At 43.4% G+C, this 27250-nt stretch overlaps 1 protein-coding gene and 1 long non-coding RNA gene across 2 annotated transcripts; both read right to left on the reverse strand.

Annotated features, from left to right (window-relative positions):
• Nucleotides 1-515: 515 nt before the first annotated feature.
• ubap1lb (ubiquitin associated protein 1-like b) lies at nt 516-26690 on the reverse strand. The gene is given in 5 exon segments (XM_062391327.1): nt 516-826; nt 829-997; nt 4366-4575; nt 16610-17242; nt 26589-26690. Coding segments are annotated over 5 exon segments (1260 nt in total). The 3' UTR covers nt 516-680.
• LOC133956365 (uncharacterized) lies at nt 6671-8148 on the reverse strand. The gene is made up of 4 exons (XR_009921138.1): nt 7399-8148; nt 7164-7254; nt 6928-7055; nt 6671-6841 (listed from the first exon to the last, which is right to left on the reverse strand). It is a non-coding gene; the product is annotated as an uncharacterized LOC133956365 (long non-coding RNA).
• Nucleotides 26691-27250: the final 560 nt, after the last annotated feature.

Below are 27250 nucleotides of genomic sequence, written 5' to 3' on the forward strand. Positions count from 1 at the left end.
GCTAAAACTGTTAATCTGATCACCAAAACAATGGGGAAAATGCTGTTGTCAAGGTAAAGTCTCTATTTTTATGTGAGGTTAAACTACTAATTCAAATGTTACACTGGAACACTGGACTGAATTGGTTTTTAAATAATAATAAATAATATTCCTTTCATAACTAATGTGCTGTTATTTTTCCAAGGGAAAAACTTAATGGAGCAAGAACTTGGTTTAAGCAGGTAAATTTCAGTAGTTTAGTTTTCTAAAACAATTGTAGATTTTCAACAAACTCTTTCTGAGTTCTATATATCCGCCTGAATATGTATGTACGTATGTTCATATGTATGTAAGGATAGATGGATACATTATTGATCCCGAATCTAGATTAGTTGGTCTAGTTCTCTTTTGGTTTTATAAAGCACCCAATATAACTGGTTCTTCAGGGAACCTATAACAAACAGTTATTTGTGGAACCTTAAATGTTAGTTCTTTAAAGAACCCCAAAACCATGAGAGTCAACAAATCAACAACAACATAATCTAGTAAAAAGGGAAAACAACTATCCAAAAAAGCCTAATCATTATCCCCATAATCACACATTTAGTTACACTGTCAAATTTTGACTTCCCATAGAGGTTGCAGTTATCTAAAGTGTGAGTGTGTGTCTGTTTATCTGCTCCATCATGCCACACGCATCATCAGCTCCTCGAGGGCTCGTTCTCTGTGGTTCTGGTGGACCAGCAGTACCTCTTTGATGGTGTGCTGCTGGAAGCCCATCTCATTGAACTGACCCAGCAAATGAAGGAACTCCTCCGCCTCAAGAAGAAGAGATTATATATTGATTATAAATGTGTAATTTCTTGTTGTCTCTAACATGATTAAAGACGATGCTGTGGCTCTTTGAATGTCCCACCTTTGTTTCACAGTTTTGAAACATCTCCAGAGCCTCTTCTACCTCAGCCATGACATAACCCAGCTGACACAGTTGGTCACATGCTACCAGGTAACTTAATATCTGCAGACACAAACACACAAAAGGTTATTCATACAAGACACATCAACTGTCTGCATTCACCTGATCTGAGAGGGATGAGAAAAATGGTGGTCACCAATCTTACTGTATCGTTTACTGTGGTAAAAAAAGTATCAAACTTTAAAAAGTATTAATTACAAAAGTATTCAACGCAGACTATGGGTGTTACACTATATTAATGATACATCATTGATATTGGTCGTTCACGAGCACTAACCGGGTGAGGCCCTATTGAAATTGAAATTATTATTAGGGCCCGAGCACCTCCGAAGGGAGGCCCTACTGAAATTGAAATGATTATTGTTAATATTAGGGCCCGAGCATCGAAATCGATGGGAGGCCCTATTGAAATTGAAAGGATTATTAGGGCCCGAGTAGCTCTGGTCGGAGGCCCTATAAAATTGTAAGGATTATTCTGAGCGTTTTTCAACGTGATCAAAAAGCCGTAAATTATAAAGTGGTGAAAATGTACGTATTCTGGAATATTTGGAAATGGGCGTGGCAAAATGGCTCAACAGCGCCACCTACGGAAAAGCCCCTCATTTAGCATTCACTGATCCTCACGGAAATGAGGACAGTTGTGTATCATGACCAGATGCACAAAAAAGCCTCTAGGAGCATTATGAAAAACGCAACAGGAAGCTCGCCATTTTAGATTTAATGGCAATTTTGGCCATATTCCAAATTTTTACTTTGATGTACTTGTCATAGAGCTTTCATCAGATCAACTTAAAATTTAGACGAGTGTCATCACAACAAGATGGTGATCTAAAGTTATTGAAAGATCGATTTTTGTCACACCTTGTGACCGTGGCGGGGCTTCAAACTTTGATTAAATGACTGACTAGCATCCCCTAAAGGGCAGCCCCAGCACTACGATAGGTCTACATCTACAAAAATACATAGGGACATGTGTCTTTTAATGACAAAGAAATAAGTCTCCTGAACAGATATTCTACACAGGAAGCCCGCCATTTTGGATTTGGTGGCCATTTTGGCCATATTCCACACTTTTACTTTGATGTACTTGTCGTAGGGATTTCATCAGATCAACTAAAAATTGAGATGAGTGTCATCACAACATGATGGAGATAAAAGGTTATTAAAGATCAATTTCTTCTTACACAGTGTAATCGTGGCGTGGCGTAAAAGTTTGATCACACGCCATCAAAACACTAGATTCTATATCTTGGACATATTTGGTCCAATCGAGTCCAAACGCGACATGTAAGACAAGAGTCGCGACCTGATGACATCTACAAAGACACCATGACTTAAAATCATAGCGCCACCTGGTGGCAACAGGAAATGACATGTTTTATACTTTGATGAACTGCTCCTGACTGCTTTACAATATACAGCTCAAATGAGCTCAGTCAAGTCATTGGATCATGGTCAGAATTGTGACGTTTCCTCAAACCGTGTAAACATTGATGTGTGGCGAAGGATTTTCCTTTGCCAAAGGACAGGATGTTGTCATAACTCCACTGTGCATTGTCCTATCACTACTAAATTTCTGTCACATGATAAGAGTACAAGACTGAACAGCTCTACGTGTCAATATTTCCTCAGTGTCATAGCGCCACCTACTGATTTGCCATGAAACAGGAAGTACTTAGTTATTCCACTCTGCATTATCTAACCGGCTCCATCTACTGACCTATGGTCAAAATCGTGATCTTAACAGCTCCATCTATGAATATTAGTTCAACGTCATAGCGCCACCTACTGATCAGTGTGAAAATTAAATTGTGTTAACATTGTCCAATTGACACAAAATTGCTCATGCTACATCAGAGCGCCTACTTGAACAGATCTATATGTCTGTGTGTAATAATAGTGATGGCCCCACCTACTGGCAACAGGAAGTAAGCTTTGTTTTACAACTATCACTCGATTTACATAAAATGTTCACCGTTGAGGTGCAATTGTTAGCGTGGACCGTAATGAGCAATTAGCACGCAAGGATCGACATTGCGTGACAGACGCAGGAAGTGAATCGTTTATCCTTGCTGCAGTGTGCAAAATGCATTCAACGCGGAGACGCGTGCTTGGTAATCTCTCTGCTAGAGCTGCAGCCTAACACCTAAATGTTATTCCCCTTACTCCCTTAGAAGTGGCACAGATATGACTGCAGCTTACCATGCCATTTTAGCCTCTAGAAGACAAAATATTGATTGTCAAAGATCGTCAGTTGCTTTAATATGTACTCTCTGTTTTCGAATGCCATTGTTGCATATCTGAAGATTCGCTGCACCTTTGTTTTGACATCTATCGCACTCCTGTCTGTCCTGGGAGAGTGATCCATCACATGTGGCTCTCTGAGATTTTCCATTTTTTTCCCCCTGTTATGAGGGTTTTGGGTAATTTTTCCTCACTTATGTTGATGGTTAAGGGCAGAGCATGTTGCATCTTGTTAAGCCCTATGAGACAAATCATGTTTTGTAAATATGGGCTATACAAGCAAAGACTTTGATTAAATAGTACGTGTAATGCTGCCAAATGGAATCGTTGCTTCTCAATAGGTAGTATATTTTCCTACATGCCAATGCGCCTACAGAGAATGGCCACACTGTGGTGGTGAGTCGTGCACACATCGAAGTCTTACAAGGTACTATATTCTCCTACAGGCCAATGTGTTGACGGAGAATGGCCACACTGCAGCGGTAAATGGCCCACACGTAGAAGATACTGATCCTTAATGCCAGGCTCAGAATTTGTGTGGTTTTTTGGGGTTAAAAGAATTTGCTCATCATTCTCCATTATGTCCAAGTAATCATATCAGGGGGAGTGATTAAGTCGGAGCCTAGACCCAACCACTACCCAGTTTTACTGTTGCAATAAACGTTGTTTAGTTGTCTTACTGAAATGTATCCAACAAGCTACTTCAGTCAACTAACTTGAGTTGCGCTGCTCCAATCATGTGACATACATCATGTGATATACCTCACTCTACACACCCATCTTATTTAGGCAGAAAAATGTTTCCCATCACTCGCTTTGCTTGCCCCACTGTGTCGTATTGCTTCCAGTTGGAGCCTAGATGCCAAACTTACCTGTTCTACTGTTGCAATCAATATTTTACCTTGAGTTGCTTGACTGAATATGATTTATCACAATAATTTCTGGCACAATATATTGTCCAACAATTATTATTGTCATGACAGGCATTATCGGAAAGTGGGAAACATGTAAAATGTTAACTTTTGGACCCCACTGTTTACAGCAGATATGATGTTTTAATGTATGTGTCCTTGTGTGTGCCCATACAACACAGTATAATATAGTTGTCTGAGGAGTGTTTGAAGTGCAGCGAGCAAAGAAAAAGTCATTGTATGTGAATGACTCACCTGATCTGGGCTCTGACGACCTGTCCTCTGCAGGGCAATGATGGCAGTACGGACAGTGTAGCCCTGGGCTGTGATGGTCCCCAGTAGCTCTCTCTCCTCTGGGCTCAGGACTGACAGTAGCTCTGCTGACGAGTCTGAACCAGATGAGGGGATACCTCTGGGGTTCAAGGTCACAGGTGGGTTCACACAGGAATCTGGATTGGGATATTTCTTGGAAACAACACAGGGAAGTGAGTGTATGCGTTTCTAGAGCAGAAAAAAGCAGGTGGATAGAAAATGTAGCCTGGATGCCAGACGAACTTAGCCCCGCCCACAACATTTGAGGTTGGGAAGTTCGGTCTGGCATCGCTCCGTTGGGGAGAAACTATGCCCGAACAGAAGCTGTTCGGACCAATCAAATTGTCAGGGCGGGCTTTATACGATAATGGACAGATGATCAACAGTAACGTAATCAACCACATCACCAAAGAGCGCTTGGGCCCCCAGTCTCTTTTCTCTGATGCCTCAGATGAACACGCTTCTTCAGGCTGGTCTCCTTCATTGTCTGTCCAATTTTTTAACACGGGACCGCACGTTCCAAATTGTAAGCGCAGCACCAAGCCTTAAATAACAGCTGGCTCCCATCCACTCCCATGTTAAACCTTTGTGCGGGTCACACCGGAGGCTGAAGCGCCGCGCTGCGCAAAGGCGTCCTTGCAGGAAATACACTGAAAAAGGATTTTAAACGATATTGATGACATATTTTATATGATATAAATGATCAAATATGCATCCCATACTTTGAATTCCCCTTCTGTTGTCCTGGAGTTTTAATTTTACTAATTTTACCAATGACATTATTGAATGTCCCCCTCTGCCCATCCACTACAGCAACACAAGCAGTCATAAAGATAAAAAGAGAAAGAGGGTGTGGGGGGCTACGTATTCTCCCCATAGGCTTGTAGTGGAGAATTCATAATTTACGTTTAACCGGCGTTACTGTTCCTCTCAAAAATGCTGCTCGTGTTAGTAAGTTCTCTGTGTATCCTAAAATTATTTTTACAACACTGGCAACATTTTTTTTACTGAGCTTCTTCTTCTACTTCTTCCAGCGTGCGTGCAGTTGAGTTTTGTTGACAACAACTATGCATTGCTTAACATACGGCTCTGATTGGTTGTAGTTCTATCCAATTGAGCAAAGAGGGATTTTTTTCCCAGGTTCGGTTGAAACATGCCCCATTATCACAGCCCAATGGGGCGGTATCAGACTCATATTCTGACTAGAATTATGAGTATGACAACGTCAGGCTATAGAAAATGCTGTCCTTGGACCAATATCTTTCACTCTGCATATGCTTCTTTTAGTCATTAATCAGAAAGCATCACATACTGTCATAGTTATCTGTTTTAGTTCTGTGTTTCCTGTTTTCTTTTGAAGTTCTGATCTCCCTTATGTGTTTCCGTGGCGTGGCATTAAAGTTGATAACACGCCATCAAAACAACTGCACCGTGTCGGCTGTACAGATGTACAGATCTGTGCGGATCTGTGTAGCCGGCCACAGCACATCTTGAGTGCTTAATTTGCTTCATGCTGCTAGCTATTCCAGGTGTGTCCAAGGTTTGCCAAAGTTTGCAAAGTCTAAACGGGCAATTTTGTTGAGTTGAAGGAGACGTGGCCTTTGAAGAAGTTTCTTGTTTTTGAAGCCCTTCCTTCGCAGATGCCGTCTTATGGTTATTGGGCTGCAGTCAGCACCAGTAATGGCCTTAATTTGGGACGAGGATCGTCCCGTGTCTTGACGGACAGCCATTCGGATCCTCCGGCTCAGCGCCGGGGAGATTTTTTTGGGTCTACCACTTGATTTTTTTGTTCCATAACCCTGAGGATCTTTTAAGAAATGTAAAATGACTGTCTTACTGCGTCCATCCTCAGCAGCGATGGCACGTTGTGAGAGGCCTTCTTTATGCAGTTCAACAATCCTACCACGTTCAAAGACGGTGAGCTTTTTTGCCTTTGCCATCAAGAGATCTTCACAGTGTGATTACTTGACAGGAAATGACATGGAATCCAAATTTTTGCACAGATTTTGGCTTTTAAAGGCTGTGGTCTTAAACTTTTGATCAGCTGATTAACAGCCTATTCGAGTTAAATTGTTGTTTTCAATAAATTGCCTGCTCACAACTTTTGGTCTCTTGTTCCCATTTCTTCTTTTTGCATTTTGAATCTATACTTAGAACCTTCCTAAGATACAACAGTGCAAAATGCTAATTCATGCAATTTTTTAACTGGTCTTAAGATTTTGATCAGGAGTGTATATGTTGAGTCAATGCTTTATTAACCTACGGCACAAATATTGTACAAACACAACTTGCTTAGCTAGTGAAAAACTAATCAGGTGAAGCTTGAAATGTCTTTTTGCCGCCTCTTGGTCATACGTTCTTTGTTGGACTCTGACGAATCTGACCCAGTGTTTATCCATGTCATCTGTCCCGCTGTCAACTGTAAACACAATCAGTACAATTAGCACAGTTCAATGACAACATACACCTATTCATGTAACAATGATCTAATGAATCTAACCTTACCCACTCTCTTCTCTGTCGACTCCAAAACTTCTAAATGCTGCTACAAGAGCTGCAAGCTGTGGTTGGATGTCCAGGAAGCTCCTTCATACTGGCTCATAGTGGGTCTTAGTATGTCATAGTACAGGCAGCTGGAAAACTACATGAGTAACATGAGTATATTATTAATAAACAGAAATAGCCTCGCTGCATCACCGTTGGAAGCAAAAAAACAGAATCACTCAAAAACAGTCGCTTACATAAAATGGCGTTATTTTCCGCATTGCAAATCCGGACCTGCAGCGAGTCAAGGCCTAATGTGAAATAACTGCCTCGTTGTGTTGGCTCAGGCTGTGAAAACACGATGATGAAATTGATCAGAAAAGTAAACCTGGAGAATTTATTTTATACAGCACAGCGCATCTCTTCTTTAATCTAAATTTCCCTCGGGATTAATAAAGTATCCATCTATCTATCTATCTATCTTAATCTTACCCTCGCCCGGTTCGTTGCGCTGGCCATTTGCATCAGCGGTGTGAAGAGACAGAGATTTTCCTTCAAAATACAACAGGAAAAAAAGTCACGTTTATGAAAACTTAACAAGAACAAACTGTTAACTTTAAGCAGTTCATACATTTTTAAACATGCGCTAGTTCTGCACAGGCACTCGATGCTCTATTCTTCTTTTAGCAACTTTATTGCTAATCCAACAGTTGTTAACACTCTATTCAGATCTAAGAGTTAGCTTAGCAGTTAGCAATGTCTTCTCTTTGTAGCTTACCGTAAAAATTGGTGCTGTTCGCCAGTCTTCTTCACCTATTCTCGTCCACACTAGGACCGCGGCTTTGCTTTCCCAAGCACTCATCCTCTCCTCCTGAGAAACAGTGTCTATTCGACTTCAGCAAGTTATCTACCCCGGAAACAGAGTCACTCGTTGGACCTCGCAAACACGAGCCGGAAGTTTCATGTCTAAGTGAGACAGACGCTGCATTCAGAAGGATGTGATTGGACGAGCCCTCAGGTGATGACGCTCACGACTGAAGGGACGTTTTCAGAGTAAAACTTCACAAATGTCCTTTTCACATTTGAAGCATAATAGTTTTCAAATGTACTTTTATATGGGATGAGTATGTGACTGAGGACCAGTCTATTCTTTAAGGTGTTAAGTAAATGTACTTGCATGATTCTTGCTGTTCTGTGTTTGTAGCCTCATAGTGGAATGCTCTTATTGTAAGTCGCCTTGGATAAAAGGTTTGAGTGTATTAATGGAATACTGAGAAAGTTTTATACCAACAATAAGACAGTTGAAGTTCAAATTATGAGGGAATTTCAGCATCGTGAACAGCTTAGTTTGCCATGGACATGTGAATATGGTGACCCCCATCCGGACAGATATTTTTATGGAAAGCAAGTAGAACTTTGGAGCTTCCAGGGCACAAAAAACATTATACCCAGCATAATTTCCTCCTGTTGAGCGGATTGCTGGTAAATGTGTGGTTAACACATCCACTGTGCATTTAACCAACACAAAAGAAAAAGTAACTTTAATCATGCCACTCTGCACAGTGGTTGAGATTTAGGATAGTGTCCATGGGCAATTAAGGCAGAAGAGTAGGGTTGTCAGTCCTGTTCAGGGAAACAGACTCACTGAGCCTAATTTTTTTGGATTATAATAAAATGTTGAAATAAAGTGCACTCAGAAATTCCAAATATATCTAAATAGGATCGGTTAGTTTTAAAAGTCGGGATGGTCACAACTGCTTGAACGATTCTCAGAGTATGGAAAAGTACAGTTGCTCCAGATGTTAAGAAATGGATGGAAATGATGTCAGAGGTTGCATCTTATGAACGCATGTTGGCTAGAATGAACAATGAAGAGGAAGATTTTAGGAGGGCCTGGGACCGTATTTTTTTGTAGATAGGGCATATGGAAAAATTTGTAGACATGGTGCTGGATGTACATTCTGGTTGTTTCAAGAAAATGAAAAATATAGATTTGCAGGAGGCCTTTGTATATATGGTTTTATGATGGGTATACTGTCTGTTGATGCTGTTGTAAATGTTGTTTTTTGAGTTTGATTGTATGTTTTTATATGCATGAATAAATAAAAAACTTTAATGACGAAATAAAGTGCACTGTTCCTAATTTTTTTTCATAGCATTGACCTTTGCTCATGTTATACGATGATATTCATTATAGTACACTTACTTACTTAAGGGAAACAATTTACAAATTCAGGTTTTATATTTATGTTAAGCCTGGCGCGCTTACGCCAGATAGTTTAGTTGAAACCTTTTAGAAAAAGGTGTTGTCTGCACTGAGGGAAACTATCCTGATTTGAATTTGTAAAGCTCAGAGCATTGTCATTTGCATGTGAAAGCCTCCCCTAGGCTTAGGAGCAGGGGGGTCGGCTCCAAACATTCCCAGGCTTGTAAAACTGCCAGAAACTGTCAAATCATTACAGTTTTCTGTGCTGCCTGCAGATTCCTGAATTTACTGAAAATTCTCCCAAAATTTTCTGCGACACTTACTGACAACTAACTTACTCTTCTTTTCATGCAGGGCTGATGCTGGATGGCCCAATGAAATCCCTGCAGCCAACCTCCACAGGTAAAATTATTGCTTTCGCAGGATGTTGGACCAGAGTATCAGGTCTGGTCTTAGGTTGGTAGTGACAATATGTGATGGGACTGTAAGTTGCTTGCCCCACGTCCACCTACATTTCCCAGTCTTGTGACAAACTTATAATGTGTTACGTGTTATTAGGGTTGCAAAATTCCAGGAATATTCACAGTTGGAAACTTTATATATATAGACCGGCGCCGTGGAAGGCTGCTGTGTCTCGCGCTCTCCCACAGCTCTGCTCTTTTTTCTCTTTTTTTCTATCTTGTAGTTATTTATTGTACTTTATTTTGTATCATGCACTCCGGTAAAGCTAGCCCTATCATCATATATGATAGAGAACAACTTCTGTCCATCGGTTTGACGGTAAAAAACACTTTTTCACCGCCACCGACAACAAACAAAGGAGACTACCCATGGCGCTCTTTACCTACCGTACATGGAACAAGGAGGCGAGGACGAAGGAAAAGAGGGTCGTGAGCCGGCGTCCTGGTCCTGCTGAGGAAACGTGAAAACCGGCCTCCTCTACCAAGCATTCTTCTGGCTAATGTCCAGTCCCTGGACAACAAGGTGGATGAGCTTCGTAGCAGGATGGCGTTTCAACGGGACATCAAGTTTTGTAACGTGATGGTTTTCACGGAGACCTGGCTCGACCCCTCGATCCCGGACTCCGCCATTGTTCCAGAGGGGGTCTCCATTCACCGCCAGGACCGGACAACAAACTCAGGTAAGAGCAACGGAGGGGGTGTCTGCTTCATGGTGAATAACCTATGGTGCTCTGATGTGAGGATTAATTCTTCAGGCTGTACTCCGGACCTGGAGCACCTCATGATCAGATGCCGACCTTATTACATCCCAAGGGAGTTTACATCGGTCATTCTAACAGCGGTGTACATCCCGCCCAGCGCCGACACTAACCAGGCACTGGACGAGCTGCATGCGGTGATCGACAGGACAGAGATATCACGGCCCGAGGCTGCGTTTATCGTGGCTGGTGATTTTAACGCCAAGATGAGGAAAGTCCTGCCGAGATACTTCCAGCACATCAGCTGCCCGACACAAGGAGCGAACAAGCAAGATCATGTTTACACTCCCTTCCGGGGTGCATATAAGGCCCTCCCCTGCCCCCCATTCGGCAAATCAGATCACGTTTCCGTCCTGCTGCTGCCTTCCTATAGGCAGAAACTCAAGCATGACAGAATGGTGACTCGGACCATTCAGCAGTGGACGGATCAATCAGACTCGGCTCTTCAGGACCGTTTCAGCACAACGGAGTGGTGCGTGTTCCAGGATGCTGACATCAACACGTACACGGACACGGTCATCTGCTACATCAGCAAATACATCGATGACGTCGTACCCAGGATTACAGTAAAAACATTTCCCAACCAGAAGCCCTGGATAAATGGTGACGTCCATGCTAAACTAAAAGCACGGACTGCTGCCTTCATCTCGGGGGATCTGGAGGAATACAAGACATCCAGGTACGCGCTCCGGAGTGCTATTAGCAGTGCTAAGAGACTCTACAGGGACAAAGTGGAGTCCCATTACAAGGGCTCCAATACTAGGAACATGTGGGCCGGACTGAGAACCATCTCAGACTACAAAGCCAAGACCAGCAGTGCTGATGTAGTGTCTGCATCTCTCCCAGAGGATCTGAACACTTTTTATGCACGCTTTGAGAGTAACTCCCCGGCTGCGGAGATCGAAGAAGCCCATGAGGACCGCTGCCCCCCAGTCATATCCAGGGCAGACGTGTGGAAATCCCTCAACTGGATCAACACATGCAAGGCACCTGGACCAGATGGGATCCCCGGCCGAGCTCTCAAGGTGTGTGCAGATCAGCTGGCAGATGTGTTCACAGACATCTTCAACCTGTCACTGCTCCAGTCTATAGTCCCCTCATGCTTCAAGAAGACCATAATTGTCCCTGTTCCCAAAAAAACAAAAATCCTCTGCCTGAATGACTACCGCCCAGTAGCACTCACTTCCATCATCATGAAGGGCTTTTAGCGGCTGGTCCAACCATTCATCCCCTCTTCCCTCCCTGACTCTCTGGACCCTCTTCAGTTTTTCCTACAGGTCAAATAGGTCGACTGCAGATGCCGTCTCCCTCACCTTCCACACTGCCCTCTCCTACCTGGACCAGAGGGACACATTTGTGAGAATGCTGTTCCTCGACTACAGTTCAGCCTTCAACACCATCGTGCCCCTGAAGCTCGTCACCAAGGTCAGAGACCTTGGGCTCAACATCGCCCTCCGTGAGTGGATCCTCAACTTCCTGACGGGCAGACCACAGGCGGCAGCACCACATCCACCACCCTGACTCAGTCCTCTCCTGTACTCTCTGTTCACGCATGACTGCATGGCCACCCACAGCTCCAACACCATTGTTAAGTTTGCTGATGACACACTGTCATAGGCCTGATCACCGGCGACGATGAGAAGGCCTACAGAGAGGAGGTCAGAGCCCTGATATCTTTGTGCCAGGACAACAACCACCATCTCAACGTCAGCAAAACGAAGGAGCTGATCGTGGACTACAGGAAGAGACGAGGAGAAGAACACGCCCCCTCTCCATCAACGGGGCCACGGTGGAGCGAGTCAGCAGCTTCAAGTTCCTCGGGGTCCACATCACTGATGACCTGACCTGGACCCATCACACAGACTCCATCAGGAAGACAGCCAGACAGCGGCTCTTCTTCCTCCACAGGATGTGGAAGCTCAACATGGACTCCAGGATTCTCTGCAACTTCTACAGATGCACCATAGAGAGCATCCTGACTGGCTGCATCACCCCCTGGTATGGCAACTGCACCGCCCTGAACCGTAAGGCTTTACAGAGGGTGGTGAAGTCTGCCCAGCACATCACCAAGACAGCGCTACCATCCATAGAGGACCTCTACACCCAGCGGTGCAGGAAGAAGAGCAGCCGGATTATTAAAGACCCCTTTCACCCCAGCCATAAACATTTTTGCCTGCTGCCATCTGGCCGACGGTACCGCAGCATCCAGGCCCAGGCTCAGAGACAGTTTCATCCCCCAGGCCATAAGACTTTTAAACTCCTCTAAACTGCAATAACTCCACCAAACTAGCAATGTGACATATTTGCATATTTGCACATCTGTTGTTTTATTTTCTCCTCAGCTGTTTATATATATTTATATATATATACATTATTTCCTATTTTGATATTCTATTTTATTCTATTTTATATAATTTCTATCTTATTTTATTGTATAGTGTGTAATTACTTGAGCATTGTTAGAAGAGAGCCTGAGACGCAAGCATTTCACTGCCAGAAACTGCTTAATGTTATTGTTGTGCATTTGACAAATAAAAAAATCTTGAAATCTTGAATCTTGAAATGAGAATATACAGGAATTATGTGGTTAATTTATACTAAGTGCCTTGTCATATACAGACATAAATAAAAACATTTTGATTTGTCATAGGCTGATTTGAGCCCTGAGGAAACCCCGGGCACTTGCCTATATGCTTCTGCATCTTTGTGTCATTCTTAACATAGGTTTTTGCACAGTATTTGCAAATGTACACAGCCTTTCCTTCTACATTGGCTGGGGTGAAATGTCTCGATACATGAGATAGTGCACGTGGAATTGTTCTGTAGAATCAGAAGTAGTGTGCAGGATGCTGGGAATTATCTGCGCATGTGATGGAGAAATGCAAAGTGCAGGGTTGAAATTCAACTTGCAGTGTTGCTGCATTCCATACATCTTTACTATCGAGTTTTGAATGATGTTTTTATTGCTCAGCGTTTAAATTGCGTTTTTTTCTTTTTCTTCAAAATTCTCATCTCTTCATGTTGTACTGAACACAAAATGTTGACAAGTAATTTTCATGATGTTTAAATGCAGTCTCATAAACTCTGGAGTGAATCAAACAAACACTAAGTTACTTCATGTACTGATCAGGTCCTAATAAATAATGGGTGTTTATTAGTTAAAGTGAGAGCAGATCAGAGTGGCGGAAGAGACAGAAACTCCAGCTCGGTACAAACCAACTGCAGCTTCTGCTCTGATCATTGACAAGCATTGACCATAGAAACTCAGTGTTTTCACTGTTACCAACAGTGAAAAACTGTTCTTCAACAAAGTCACCTACCGGCTGCTTCAAGTGAACAAGCGCTGATCTCACTGTGTGTGTCTCTCTGAACAAGTGAGCCAGGGCGGGGGGGCGGAGCTGTCTAGGAGCAAACACACATTTGCCCACTCCTGGTATTTCACATGATGGCCTGATAAGGTGATTGAAAAATACAACCTTAACGTCAGTCACGTTCACGTTCATAATATGAAAACGAATTTGTATCAGTTAGTCTGTCATGTTGCGGGCAACTTAAGATGCCTGTGCTGGAGGTTTCTTCCATTTAATAAGAAACTTCTTTGCTTTCCCCCCACTAAAGCGCTTGCTCATTGTGGGAAATATTGGGTTTCTTTACAATGTTTAAGGCCTTGTTTTAAGTTCTTAAAGATAAGGTTTATATACGCTATACCAATGTAATTGCTAAGTCACTACATATTTTACAGCAGGCTGGAGAAAAGTAACCATTGGATGCAGCTTTGCTAGGATCCTGATCCTATTAATCCTGATGAACCTCTAACAACTTAAAAGGATTCAGGGAACAGACTTTACAGTCTATTTTCAGGGTTGAAAACATTCTTGTGTGCTAAAAAAACGTATAAGACGAGGATGAATTTCCTCTTCCAGTTACTCAGCATCTATTGCAGTTCTCTCCATCCTTGGAGAGGGAACAGTCAGATGAAACATGTAAGCTTTTTAAGGTTTAGTTTTTCCTGACTGACGGTTAAAGACAGTTGATGTTGCAAGTTGTTTAGCCCTATGAGACAAATTGTGAATATGGGCTATACAAATATAATTTGATTCATTTATTGTGTTCATGTCATCATGACACATTGTTCCGGGTTTAAGTAAGTATATCTAAACCAATCTGCAGGAAAAGTCAACACCCTAGCTCAGACTGAGGGTTACCTTTAATGCAGTTTGGTGACAGATTGTGATTTACAATTTAAAAAAAATATTTGTTGATTAATAAAAATTCACAGATTACCTAAGCTTTTTATCCAATTATTATTCTATATTGTAGCATGATGGGCTTTGTGGTTTTAAAATCATAGGATATATATTAATTATGTAAATATTAACGTATTTTAGAGCAGAACCCAATGCAATTGAATTTAATAGTGAGTCCTTCTTCTGACTTAATAAAACAACAGAAAACCTAAATGCCTCCATGACACTTGGATGACACCACATGAGCAGTATGGAGGCATGTTAGGTTTTTTCTGTTGTTTTATTATGTCTGAGGCTTTGGTCACCAATTACCTCTTTTGTATTTGGTTCGGCTCTAAAATTGTTTACCCCTGAGACTCAAAAAGTGTTTTGTGGACTCAAACACTTCACCCACCTCTCTATCGGCATAGTGGTCAGTAGATAATGAGGGAATTTTCATTTCTGGGTGAACCCTCCCTTTAAGGCACTACCTCTCAGCATTTAAAACCATTCAAGTTCACATTTTTATCAGGAGATTACAGTGTGAAACATAGTAGTCATCCCTTGTTGCTGTGAATTATCATCTAACATCAGTTTATTTCTACTCAGTGGAAAGTGTTAATGTTCTGCCTGCCAGTAGCGCTGTCCATCAGTGTTATTGGTTATAACAACAGGGCACGAACAAAGCAACAGTGAGAATCTTGGGTTGAGCAATAGTGCACAATATCTGCTAATATCATCACTAAAATAGTGACAAATACATTTTAAGAATCGAATTACGGCTACAATTATGAATACATTCATGGATAAAAACACTGCCAATGAGGTAACAGGAATTACTAATCTCATGATCCTCCAGTTTGTAAACAGGCCATTAGGCACCACTTTAAATTATAAATTGACTGTAATAATAATATCACGCTTTCTTTTCTTAAAGACCACTCAAAGTGCTTTACATTACAGTTTTGCCATTCACCCATTCACACACACAATCATACAATGCATATATGTGCGGCACCTTCTCAATCATATATCACTTAAACACTGTCGTCGGTTTAGTATCTTTCCCAAGGAGCTAGAGATCAAACAAACAACTTTCTGGTTAGTGGATGACCTATCGTATCTCCTGAGCTACTACAGTAACCAAGTGTACTGTCATCAACACTCAAAAGTGAGTTCAACTGCAATTGTTCCTATAACGTGTGATTGTATAGTAAAATTACAAGCAAGCACAACTACAATAAATCCTAATAAAGTATTTTAGTTTTGTTTTCCTAATTCATCTGTTCATCACACCCCTGTCTCTTTTTGTTAGATATGTTATGCTATTATGATACCAAAGTTATTACTGACCTAACAGCTCCAAGGTGCAATGTTGTAAGTTTTGCACCGTCGTGACTCTTGTTTGTCTTATAAACTTAGAGCACAGGTCCCTACAAGTTGGCACTTTGACCTCACTGATACAGTATGCGCAGGCACAGAATATTAACAGTTACAAATGTATCAGTGTTTGTGATGTGTACCTTGATGGAAAAACACAGAAAACACATACTGTGGGTGAAAAAGTTAAAAACATCAAAAGACAGATTATGTCAAATGGAAGAGTAGATTAGATGAAACATTACAAGTGTTTAAATTCAAAGTAGTAAACTGCAAATTCAATTAGCATTTTTTTTCTTCTAATTAGTTAATTAGAAGAAAAAAAATGCTAATTGAATTTATTACAATTTTAATTATTGCCCTTTATCCTTGGAATGATGACTTTCATCTGTGATGTTTCCCTTTTCTTATTTACAATGATTTTTCTATTCTAATCTTTACAATACCAGTCTGAGAATTTTGATTTAAAATGTCACTTATTTCATTGGGACTATACATATTTCGCACTCTCAATTTACAAAACTTTCAATTTCCTTTTCCGTCCAACTTCATGTGTGGCCCTATTATTCATTCAAGGGTAATACAATAATAGTCTTACTATTTAATTTTAAATATGACCAAAACATTTTTCAAACAGCACTGTCTACAGATATTAAAATGTTAGTATCTTACCATTGTCCTGTAGTTAGTAATGCTGGACAGCATTTGGACTGTATTAGCTCTGTTGTTGGGATGTCGGATGGTGACTGCAGAATTGGAAACTATGGTGTTGGGGGTTTTGGTGTGAAGAATTCTTTCAGAGAACCGACTCTGCGCTTGGTTGTCTTCATTTGGATCAAGTTGTGAGGACATCTCCAGCACAGACAAGGAGCACTGTCGTGGATTCTTCCTGCGCTGGTGTGGCAGGCTGCTCAAACAGGCTGGAGGGTTCAGAAGGTCTGCAATAAATGCTTTCTGATGACCACGCTGGCGTGAAGCAGCTCCATTTGGGTGGATTGTGATTGACACAGAGGATTTTGAATTCTGGACAATGCTCTCCCCTTCATTTTCAGAATCTGAGATGGTAAACTTGGTGTGCATTATATCGGCGTTGAGGCTGTTGGAGCGCTGTCGAGGGTTGGGCTCCCAGAAGTCCGAGCTACGTCGGTTTGCCGCACAGCTCTGCTGAGAGCTGCTAAACATCATCCAGTATGGAGGACAGGATGGCAGCAGTCCTGAAGAGGAGGAAGACAGCTGGGGCTGATGATGACTGGTGACGCCACTTTGCAGCCCTATTAGCACCCAGTTCTCCAGGCAGAAGTCATACTGTTACATGGAGACACAACATATTAGTGATGGAGTCACTTAAAGGTGACATATTATGTTAATTTTACCACAGTTGATATGGCTCCTTGGGGTCTTAATGAAATGTCTGTAACATGTTTTGGTCAAAATACCACAAGGATCATTTAAAACAGCAACCTTTTTACCCTGTCTAAGAAAGCCCTCCTCAGATTGACCTCAGATAGCCACTGGGGGGGGGACTTTGCCATGTAGACTGACTGTGAGGTCAATTCTGGTCGTAATCTCATTCGATGCACTCCAGCGTATAGTTTCTGACATAGAGGAACCACAACAAATCGCGGGAGGTTTTTTTTCCGAGAGTTTTTGGGACGGTAGACATGCCAGATACCCAAATTAAAATGTAGAAGCACTACAAGAGTGGAATTTTCAGAATATGTCCTCTTTAAGTTAATAGGTTTCTGAGGTCCACTATGAAGTTCTCTCTTTATAAGTCGTTTATAAGACCAATATCTGCCCCAATTCTTCCTCTTTCCATCCACCCACCAAGGACAACAGGCGGCCAGCTCTCTTCTCCTGCATTCGCCAAGGGGGGGCGGGCTGCTCCAGCTTTCTTCTCTTCCCAACCAACAACCGGAGTTCAGAGGTGCAGCTTTACGACTCATCTTCTCAAGGAAACCTCCTCCCAAACCAACAACCGGAGGTCAGAGGTGCAGCTTTACGACTCATCTTCTCAAGGAAACCTCCTCTCAAATCAAGCTTTTCCAAACTTCTAGCAGCGACTCAATGTCCTGTAGTTAAGATTCAGCATTTGAGCACACAGCTCCACAGCAACGCTAAGGCAGAGACCATTCGACCAACCAGCAGGACGAAATTGCGGAACTGCAACTCCCTTTTCCCCTTTCTAAGGACTGGTAACATGAACTGGGCTTAATAATTATACTAGATTAAGCAGGACTGTTTATTCGATTATGTGTGTGTTATAAGTTTGATATATGCTGTGACATTGTGTTTATAAGTTAGTTGAAAGTTAAATGTTAGTTACGTTCGTCTCAGGATCTCTCTGACCCTTTCATTCTCTGACTTAACATTGACACAGAAACGCATATCTCTACACCTAGATACCTTCCCCCTCTATCGGTCGTAAAGCAACCTATCTTAGGGGCCATCTTAAAAGCCCACAGGAAGGTGTTACTCTTTTTGCAAGCCACCATTTTGAGAGCCCCCCTAATTTACATACACACACTCGCATACACGTCCTTGTTTGTTAGAACGTTTGTTAAGTAATTTGTGTTTTATTATGTTCTCTATTATGTTCATATTAAATGTTTTTATTTCACAAATTGTCTGTCATCAATGTTGCATAAGTGAACTTTGCCAACCATTACACTGTTAAGAACTCCATAACTGTCACTGTTCATTATATAATCTTTAATAGTGAATATTGAGATTTCTAATTAAACTTGATCTAAATGAAAATGATCTTAATCAATAAATTGGCTATCTTTTCCCCTCTTTGAAGGTTGGTGCCCCGAGAGAACTGTAACCAACTAAAGTTATGATCTAATATTAATATGTATTTAAGGTGCTGCACCTTGACGCGGACGTCAGGGCTGCTCAGTGATCAGCGCCGCTGCATCGCTGCATCTGCCCTGATAGGCTGGCAGTTGTGACGTCCACGTCAAGGTGCCGCACCTTAAATACGGTGGACGCAGCGCCACACGTCATTCAAACACCTCTTCTCGCTTCAGAACAAGCATTTTTCTAATCGGCGTTGATGCTAACTAGCTGCTGTCCTCAGACCGGAGCTAACACCTCCATCGCCGAACGCTAGTGGAATAAACGCCGATCCGACTGCCTTCACCATAGGTAGTTGCTTCTATTTGAATAGCTAAACAGCACCAGGAGCCTGCATTTACCACACTGCCTGCCATCGGAGCTAGCTTACAGCGACTATCATTCCAGATAATTCGCTCCCCTTTAGCACACCAAGCTAAATGGATCAAGCTGCAAAGCTTCCTTCCACCTCGCAACCAGGCGTTGCAAGATGGACAACCATGTGCACCTGTGGAAATAAAAATATCGAGCATGGATACTCACCAGGTCTGCTCCGCGTGTCACGGGCTGGAACATGCCCGCGCTGCTGTCAGCAAAGCGAGCTTGTGCGTCGACTGCGCCCGCTTCACAGCGAAGAGTCTCCGCCGACGACTAGCACGCCAAGCTAGCGTCTCTGAGAGGGACCCGATCCTTTCCAGTGCCACTACTGAGGAACCCTAAACCGGTGTGGACGAGGAGGACGCTCCCGAACCAGAGATTCGGCGCTGGGGCTCCACGCTGGATTTGCTGGACCCGCTAACGGAGCCACCCCTCATGTTGGATTATGAGGAGGAGGATGAGTCCGACGGCAGGGATTGTCTGGTGTCGGACGGTGACGACGAGGATTATGAATCCTGCTTTTTCCCACCTTCTCAGGCTCTCAGCTCTCCAAGCCCTGCAAAGGGCTCGGTTGGGACAATTACGCCCCAGCCCAGCGGCGATATGCACGATGTGTGTAAACGCGCCGCAGAGAGACTGAAGATTCCATGGCCCGCTGTCGTGGCGGAGGCCCCAAGGTCCCGCTACGAGGGGAAGAAATTACCCCAAGCAAAGAGGGCTGCGAGACAACTTCTCCCGGTGTTCCCGGAACTCCTGGAGGAAGTTACCGCCTCATGGAAGCAGAACCCTTACTCCAGCAAAACCACCATTCAAGGTGCGTCTTCCTTGGATATTGAGGGGATGGATAAGCATGCCATGGTCCGCATGCCTTACATGGAGCCCCTGGTGGCAGCACACCTTCATCCACGGCTGTCAGCTGCCTCATCCCATTTGGCCTGTCAGGCTGTGGTAAACCCCTGTGCTGTCCGGTTGAAGCTCCTTGCCTCCTTTTGTAGGATTCACCCCACCTTTCACGTGTCCCATTTGAAGCCTGTTTAGTCCAGCCCCCCCTCCCCCCGGATGGTGGGCAGTTGTTCAGTTTTCAAGGTGCGATGCATCCTCGGCATGCAGCGCCAGGGGCGTGTCTTCCGTTAACTGGTGGACTGGGAGGGTTATGGCCCTGAGGAACGCTGTTGGGTCCCCCGGCGGGACATCTTGGACCCTTCCCTCAACACTGACTTCAGCCGGGATCACCCCGACCGTTTCCGGAGGGTGCCGGGTGGCACAACCGCAGCAAAGGTGGCATGGACAACCTAGACCATGTGATCGGAACAGCTGTAGGAAGATGATCGAGCGCCGGCCCCTGGTTATCTTTCACAACATTATCGACGTCTCTTCCTACAACACCTTCACGACATGGAGAGAGATCAACCCAGATTGGATGCTGGGCAAGCTGAAAAAGCGGAGGGGGTTCCTAGAGCAGCTGGGAAAGGCTCTCATGACTCTGTTCATCGAAAGAAGTGAGCGTATCCCCCGCACAGAAGCCGTAAAAGCCGCCGCCGCACAGACAGCTATAGTCCACATTTATGCTCGACCCGAGCGTCCGGCCTCTTCCACGGCCCTAGCAGCAGCCCAGCTCAGGGCGAGTAAGAGAAGAGGTGTAAGATATGCCCGTAAAACTCTCACTGTGTGCTGCGGTGTGACAAATACAACTGCAAGGGCTGCCCAGGTGGCTTCCCTACGTGTGTGTCCTAATTTGGGGTGGCCTATGTGAGGGGGCCAACAGCCGGAGGAAGAAAGGACAGCCGGAGGAAGAAAGGACAACAAAAGGGTTAAGGTCTGGCATTACCCAAAAACCTACAAGGATTCACTGTTGTATCTCTTTACTTACGACATGTCCCAAAGAAGCATGTCCTCCAGCCCTCTTTACAGAGAATCACCCGCCTTTCAATTTAGAGTGATTATGATTCACAAACATACGCATGGTGGTGAAAACAAAATCGGCTTGTGTACATGTGTCATGCATCCTGTGTCAATTTTCTGCACACACTTATTGTCTCTGGAGAGTAAGAGCATATCTGCGCATATGTTAGTGGATGATGGCAATTATCTTGTGTGTTATGGTTTTAATTTATTAAAACAATACAGGAGACAACGGTCTGTCATCAAATCAGAAATCCATATGGAGGTAATGTGACTCAAGTCTTTCTGATGATTACAGTTTTCATTTCAATTTAATTATTGCCTGCTATTATTGAAACTTCCTTTCTTGTCTAAAGTCCTGGAGTTCTCACGCAGCCTGGGCCATTTCTAGTTAACAATAATGTAAATGAATAGTTGTAAAGGTCACCAAAGTGCACTTTATGTACAGGAAATGTGTTAGTAGGGACAGATAAATCTGTGCCTCTTACCTATATGCATGTAGTCTATGCATATTCAAATTGTCAGAAGCCTTAAATTATAAGGATAAAGGAATGGGGCGACTGTGGCTGAGGGGTAGAGTGGTCGTCCTCCAACCTGAAGGTCGGCGGTTCGATCCCCAGTCTGACCCATCTGCATTCCGAAGTGTCCTTGGGTAAGATGCTGAACCCCCATAGAATAACAAAGTTCTGCGATTAGATGCACTGTATGAATGTGTGTGTGAATGGGTGAATGTAAAACTGTACTGTAAAGTTCTTGAAGTGGTCATCAAGACTAGAAAAGCGCTATACAAATACAAAACCATTTACCATCTCTCTTATAAATGGGGGGAAGATTTTTTCTTTTTCCAGTGCAGGCTGGTGAGTGACCAGCAACTGCGGATTGCCAGACAAGCTTATCTCGGTGACTGACTGCCAGTCCCCCCTTCACTTAGAAATGAGATCCACATTGGAGCCCATGCACAAGACAGCTTGGGTCAGGCCAGGGGATGTGACATCCAACATGTAGTACCTCGCAAATGTGAGGGGAGAAGAACAGCAAGCTGCAGCGCAGATGTCTTGGATAGAGACTCCCGTGAACAGGGTCCAAGAGGTCACAAGACCTCTAGTAGAATGTGCCCGTAAAGGAGCTGGAGCTGGAGTAGGCCAATGCAATGGCGTCCACTATCCAGTGAGAAAGTCTTGGTTTGGCGAAAGGTTTGCCCCAGTGGGGCTTAGCCCAGGACAAAAACAACTTCATAAAACGACAAACTAGGAGGTTTTGGCCTACTGGTTTATCATCAAATCCAACAAGGCAAGCGGTAATAGCTGCCAAGTAAATTTTGAGAGTAGAAAATGTCCTGTGCCTTAGCACACCAATCCATGCGCAGATTAAACCACTCACAGGCCAAGCCAACAGGGCGAGACGCTCCGGATGAGGGTGAAATATATGTCCGCACGCCTGGGAGAGCAGGTCCCTGCGTAGCGGGAGAGGCCATAGGTGACCGTGGAGGAGCTGTAGCACTTCCGCCAGCCAGTGCATGGACGGCCAGTGAGGGGCGATCAAAATTAGTGACGAACGATTCTCCCGCACCCTGAGCAGTGTCGGGGGATTCAAAGCCAGAGGGGGGAATGCGTAAAGCGGGACACGCGGCCACTCGTGAGCGAACGCATCCAGCCCCAGCGGTGCGCTCTGGTCGTGCAGGGAAAGGAAAGTGGGCACTGTGTGTTCCCCCTCGACGCAAACAAATCCACTGTCGCGGCCAAAATGTGACCAAATCTGACCTACTACAGGTGGGTGACGTTTCCACTCCGCGTAGAGAGGATTTCCCCTGGACAAAAGGTCTGCATCCACATTATTAATTCCGGGAACTTGGGTCGCTCTAACGGAGAAGAGATGCACCTCGCCCCATAATATCAGTCTGCGTGCAAGAGTGTGTAACTGTAGAGAATGTAGACCCCCCTGACGATTGATATATGCCACCGTGGTCGTATTGTCCGTCCTCACTAACACATGATGTCTCCAGAGGAATGGCAGAAAATGTTTCAGCGTCAGAAACACTGCCATCAACTCCACATAATTTATATGGGCATTATTGAGATCAATAATTCACATCCCATTCGCGGATCTGCCCTCGAACACACCAACCCAGCCTCACAGGCTGGCGTCCGTTGTTACCACTTTTCTGGCAGATATTGCACCCCTATTGCACCCATGCGCACACACAGTCGTGGTCGCAGCGCGAGGACGCAAGACGCTCAAACTGTTACAATGCGGCGTTTTGGCGCACAGGATCCAGTCTGAGAGAAGACACTTGATGCTTGAAATCTCTCATGTACAGCCTGGCAAGCCTCACCACCAATATTGTTGAGGCCATCAGTACCAGTAACCTGAGGCACGGTCCATATGTGACCCGACGTGTTATGGCAAAATGAGTGAGAGTAGACATGAAAGTGCACACTCTCTTGGCTGATAGGTGAGCCGTGTAGGACAGTGAATTTAACGTGAGACCCAGAAAAACAATGTCCTGTCTCGCTGTTAACACGCTCTTTCCCTGTTCACCACAAAACCATCATAAACACCCCGGGCTCAGTGATAGGCCAAATGGGAGTACTAGGTGGTCGTACACTGTGTCCTGAAAAGCGAACCTCAGATATTTCCTGTGCGGAGGATAAATGGAAATGTGAAAATATACGTCTTTCAGATCGCTTGATGTGAACCAGTCCCCTGGCCGGATCAGACGTACAGTGCCTTGCATAAGTATTCACCCCCCTTGTACTTTTCTACATTTTGTCATGGTATAACCACAGATTAACATTTATTTCATCGTGATTTTATGTAATGGACCAAAACAAAACAGTCCATCATTTGGAAGTGGGGGAAAATATTAAATGGATTTCAAAATTATTTACAAATAAAAATCTGAAAAGTGTTGAGTGCAACCCCTAAAAACAATCTGGTGCGACCAATTGCCTTCACAAGTCACATTTGCAAGTCACATATTTAGTAAATAGGGTCCACATGTCTGCAAGTTAATCTCAGTATAAATACACCTGTTCTGTGAAGGACTGAGAGTTTGTTATAGATCATTTCTGAACAAACAGCATCATGAAGACCAAGGAGATCACCAAACAGGTCAGGGATAAAGTTGTGGAGAAATATGAAGCAAGGTTAGGTTATAAAAAAATATCCAGAGCTTTGAACATCTCACGGAGCACCATAAAATCCATCATCAGAAAATGGAAAGAATATGGCACAACCGCAAACTTACCAAGACAAGGCCGTCCACCCAAACTGAAAAGCCGGACAAGGAGAAAATTTATCAGAGGAGCAACCAAGAGGCTCATTGTTACTCTGGAGGAGCAGCAGAGATCCACAGCTGAGGTGGGCGAATCTGTCTACAGGACAACTATTAGTGGTCTACTCCACAAATCTGGCCTTTATGGAAGGAGGGTGGCAAGAAGAAAGCCGTTGTTGAAAGGGAACCATAATAAATCCCATTTGGAGTTTGCCACGTGGGAGTCACAGCCAGCTTGTGGAAGAAGGTGCTCTGGTCAGATGAGACCAAAATTGAACTTTTTGGCCTCAATGCAAAACGCTATGTGTGGCGGAATCCCAACACTGCCCATCGCCCTGAGCACACCATCCCAACAGTGAAACATGGTGGTGGTAGCATTATGCTGTGGGGATGCTTCTCTTCAACAGCTACAGGCAAACTGGTCAGAACTGAGGGTAAGATGGATGGAGCTAAAAACAGGGAAATCCTTGAAGAAAATCTGATGCAGTCTGCAAAAGATTTGAGACTGGGACGGAGGTTCCTCTTCCAGCAGGACAATGACCCTAAACATACAGCCAGAGCTACAAAGGAATGGTTTGGATCAAAGCTTGTTTATGTCTTAAAATGGTCCAGCCATGGAACAGACCTAAATCCAATTGAGAATCTATGGCAAGACTTGAAAATTGAGGTTCACAGACAGTCGCCATCCAATCTGACTGAGCTTCAGCTTATTTGCCAAGAAGAATTGGCAAACATTTCCATCTCTAGATGTGCAAAGCTGGTAGAGACATACACCAAAAGACTTGCAGCTGTAATTGCAGCGAAAGGGGGTTCTACAAAGTATTGAGTCAGGGGGGTGAATACTTATGCACCTAACAGACGACAACTTTTTGTTCTCATTATTGTTTGTGTCACAATAAAATATATTTTCACCTCCAAAGTACTATGCATGTTGTGTTGATCAAATGGGAAAAAGTTTATTTAAGTCTATTTGAATTCCAGTTAGTAACAGTACATAATGGGGAAAAGTCCAAGGGGGGTGAATACTTATGCAAGGCACTGTATCAGCGTTGAGTGTGTTAGCATGCGAGACTTGAATCTCCTGAGATACGAGTTCAAATTGTGAAGGTCCATGATGGGACGTAAGCAGGTCCCCGGTTTCTTTGGGACCAGGATCTGCCTCGAATAGAAACCTTCCAGTCTCTGCTTGTGTGGCACTATTCGTCTGGCCCTTCTTTTTATTAGAGCTGATATATCTTTCCGTAACACCCAGGCCGACTCTCCCTGCGCACGGGACGTGATGAGGCTGTGGAAAGGGAGAGGCATTGTGTTGAATTGAAGCCTGTAGCCTTTGGCCAGTGTTCTCAATACCCATTCTGACAATGTGCATAGTCTCCAACTCTCTTACCTCAAAGTTAGGGGGGAGTTAAGCTCCGTCTGACACAGACAATCTCTGGGGTTCCGTACCACCTGTACACTTCCGAGTATTGGTGTGCTAAAGGGGAACGAATTATCTAGAATGATAATCTCTGTTAGCTAGCTCCGGTTGCAGGCAGTGTGGTGACGACAGGCTCCTGGTGACGTTAGCGAATTAAATTGAAAAAACTACCTATGGTGAAAGTAGTCGGATCGGCGTTTCTACCACTAGCATGGTGGTCTATGGACCGCAGCTAGTTAGCATCGACGCCGATTAAAAATGCTTGTTCATGAAGCGATGACGCCGCGTCCACCGTAGTAAAGGCACCTTGACGCGATGGTCAAGACTGCAGCCTATCACGGCTGGCGAATTAGTAAAGCGCTTCTGTGTATACGCGCAAGGGGCGTATCCCATAGTGATACATGGAAACGTATGCTAAGAAAAAGAACTTTGATTCACTGCATGTGGGAATGCCCTAAGATTCTGATGTTTTGGGGAAATGTAGTTAAATGTTTATCCCTGTTGGTTAAAAGTAATATTCCATTGAGGCCAAAAATATGTATACTGGGAATACATGTAACATGGAATGATTGATCCTGCCTTTTTATCACTTTTTATTTTATTATAATTATACATACATATATATATATATATATATATATATATATATATATCCGTTCATTTGATGTGTATGTAGTTATATACACTTGAAAATATTGTTTAAAAAAAAAACCAGGCAAAACTGTAAGCACAACTACTGAAGCTAAGAAGGTACTTTTCTGAGCAGCGTGTGCTTGTAGAAAAGTGTTATGTTTACAGGTGAGGTAACACATTTAATGTTCATCTTTGTTAATCACACTCACCTCTGTGTCCTGCAGTATGTTGAGATAATCAGTGAAGACTTTGACATCTTCTTTGACTTCCTGTGAGACAGCCTGTGGCATCTTTAGAGGGACCCCATCCATACTACTCAGTTTACAGAGAGAAACAAACACAGAGTTTGATTTTATATATACTGTATATACCTTTATATATATATATATATATATATATATATATAAAGGTAAATATACACCATATGTCATTCATTAACTCAATAGCCATGCTGCTTATGTTGAGGAAATTTTTGACCATCGTCACACATTACTGTATATGCCACTATAAATTATGTACTCTATATATTTAATATTATATTATATCTGAACAGGAGAATATTGCCTAAATTCCACAGATAATCCATTCTCTCTTTAAGTAGCACCAAAGGTCAGGTTATAGATAAGGGCCAACCGACAGTACATTGTAGTGCCTACTCATACGCTGGGTTTACACAGCATGTGGAAGCGCCGCGGCGCGCAGCGCCAAGGAAAGCCAGGCGCTTCCTTATCCACCCCGTTAAACATTTTTGTGGTTCACATGGGCTGAGATGTCCCGTTCCAGGGGTGCCTGCCGCTTTCCACGAGCGTATAATGCCAGGAAACACACACAAATTATTTTAAACAACATAAATTACATATATTTTCATGAT

Source organism: Platichthys flesus, chromosome 1 (genome assembly GCF_949316205.1).
Source record: "Platichthys flesus chromosome 1, fPlaFle2.1, whole genome shotgun sequence".
Lineage (NCBI taxonomy): Eukaryota > Metazoa > Chordata > Actinopteri > Pleuronectiformes > Pleuronectidae > Platichthys > Platichthys flesus.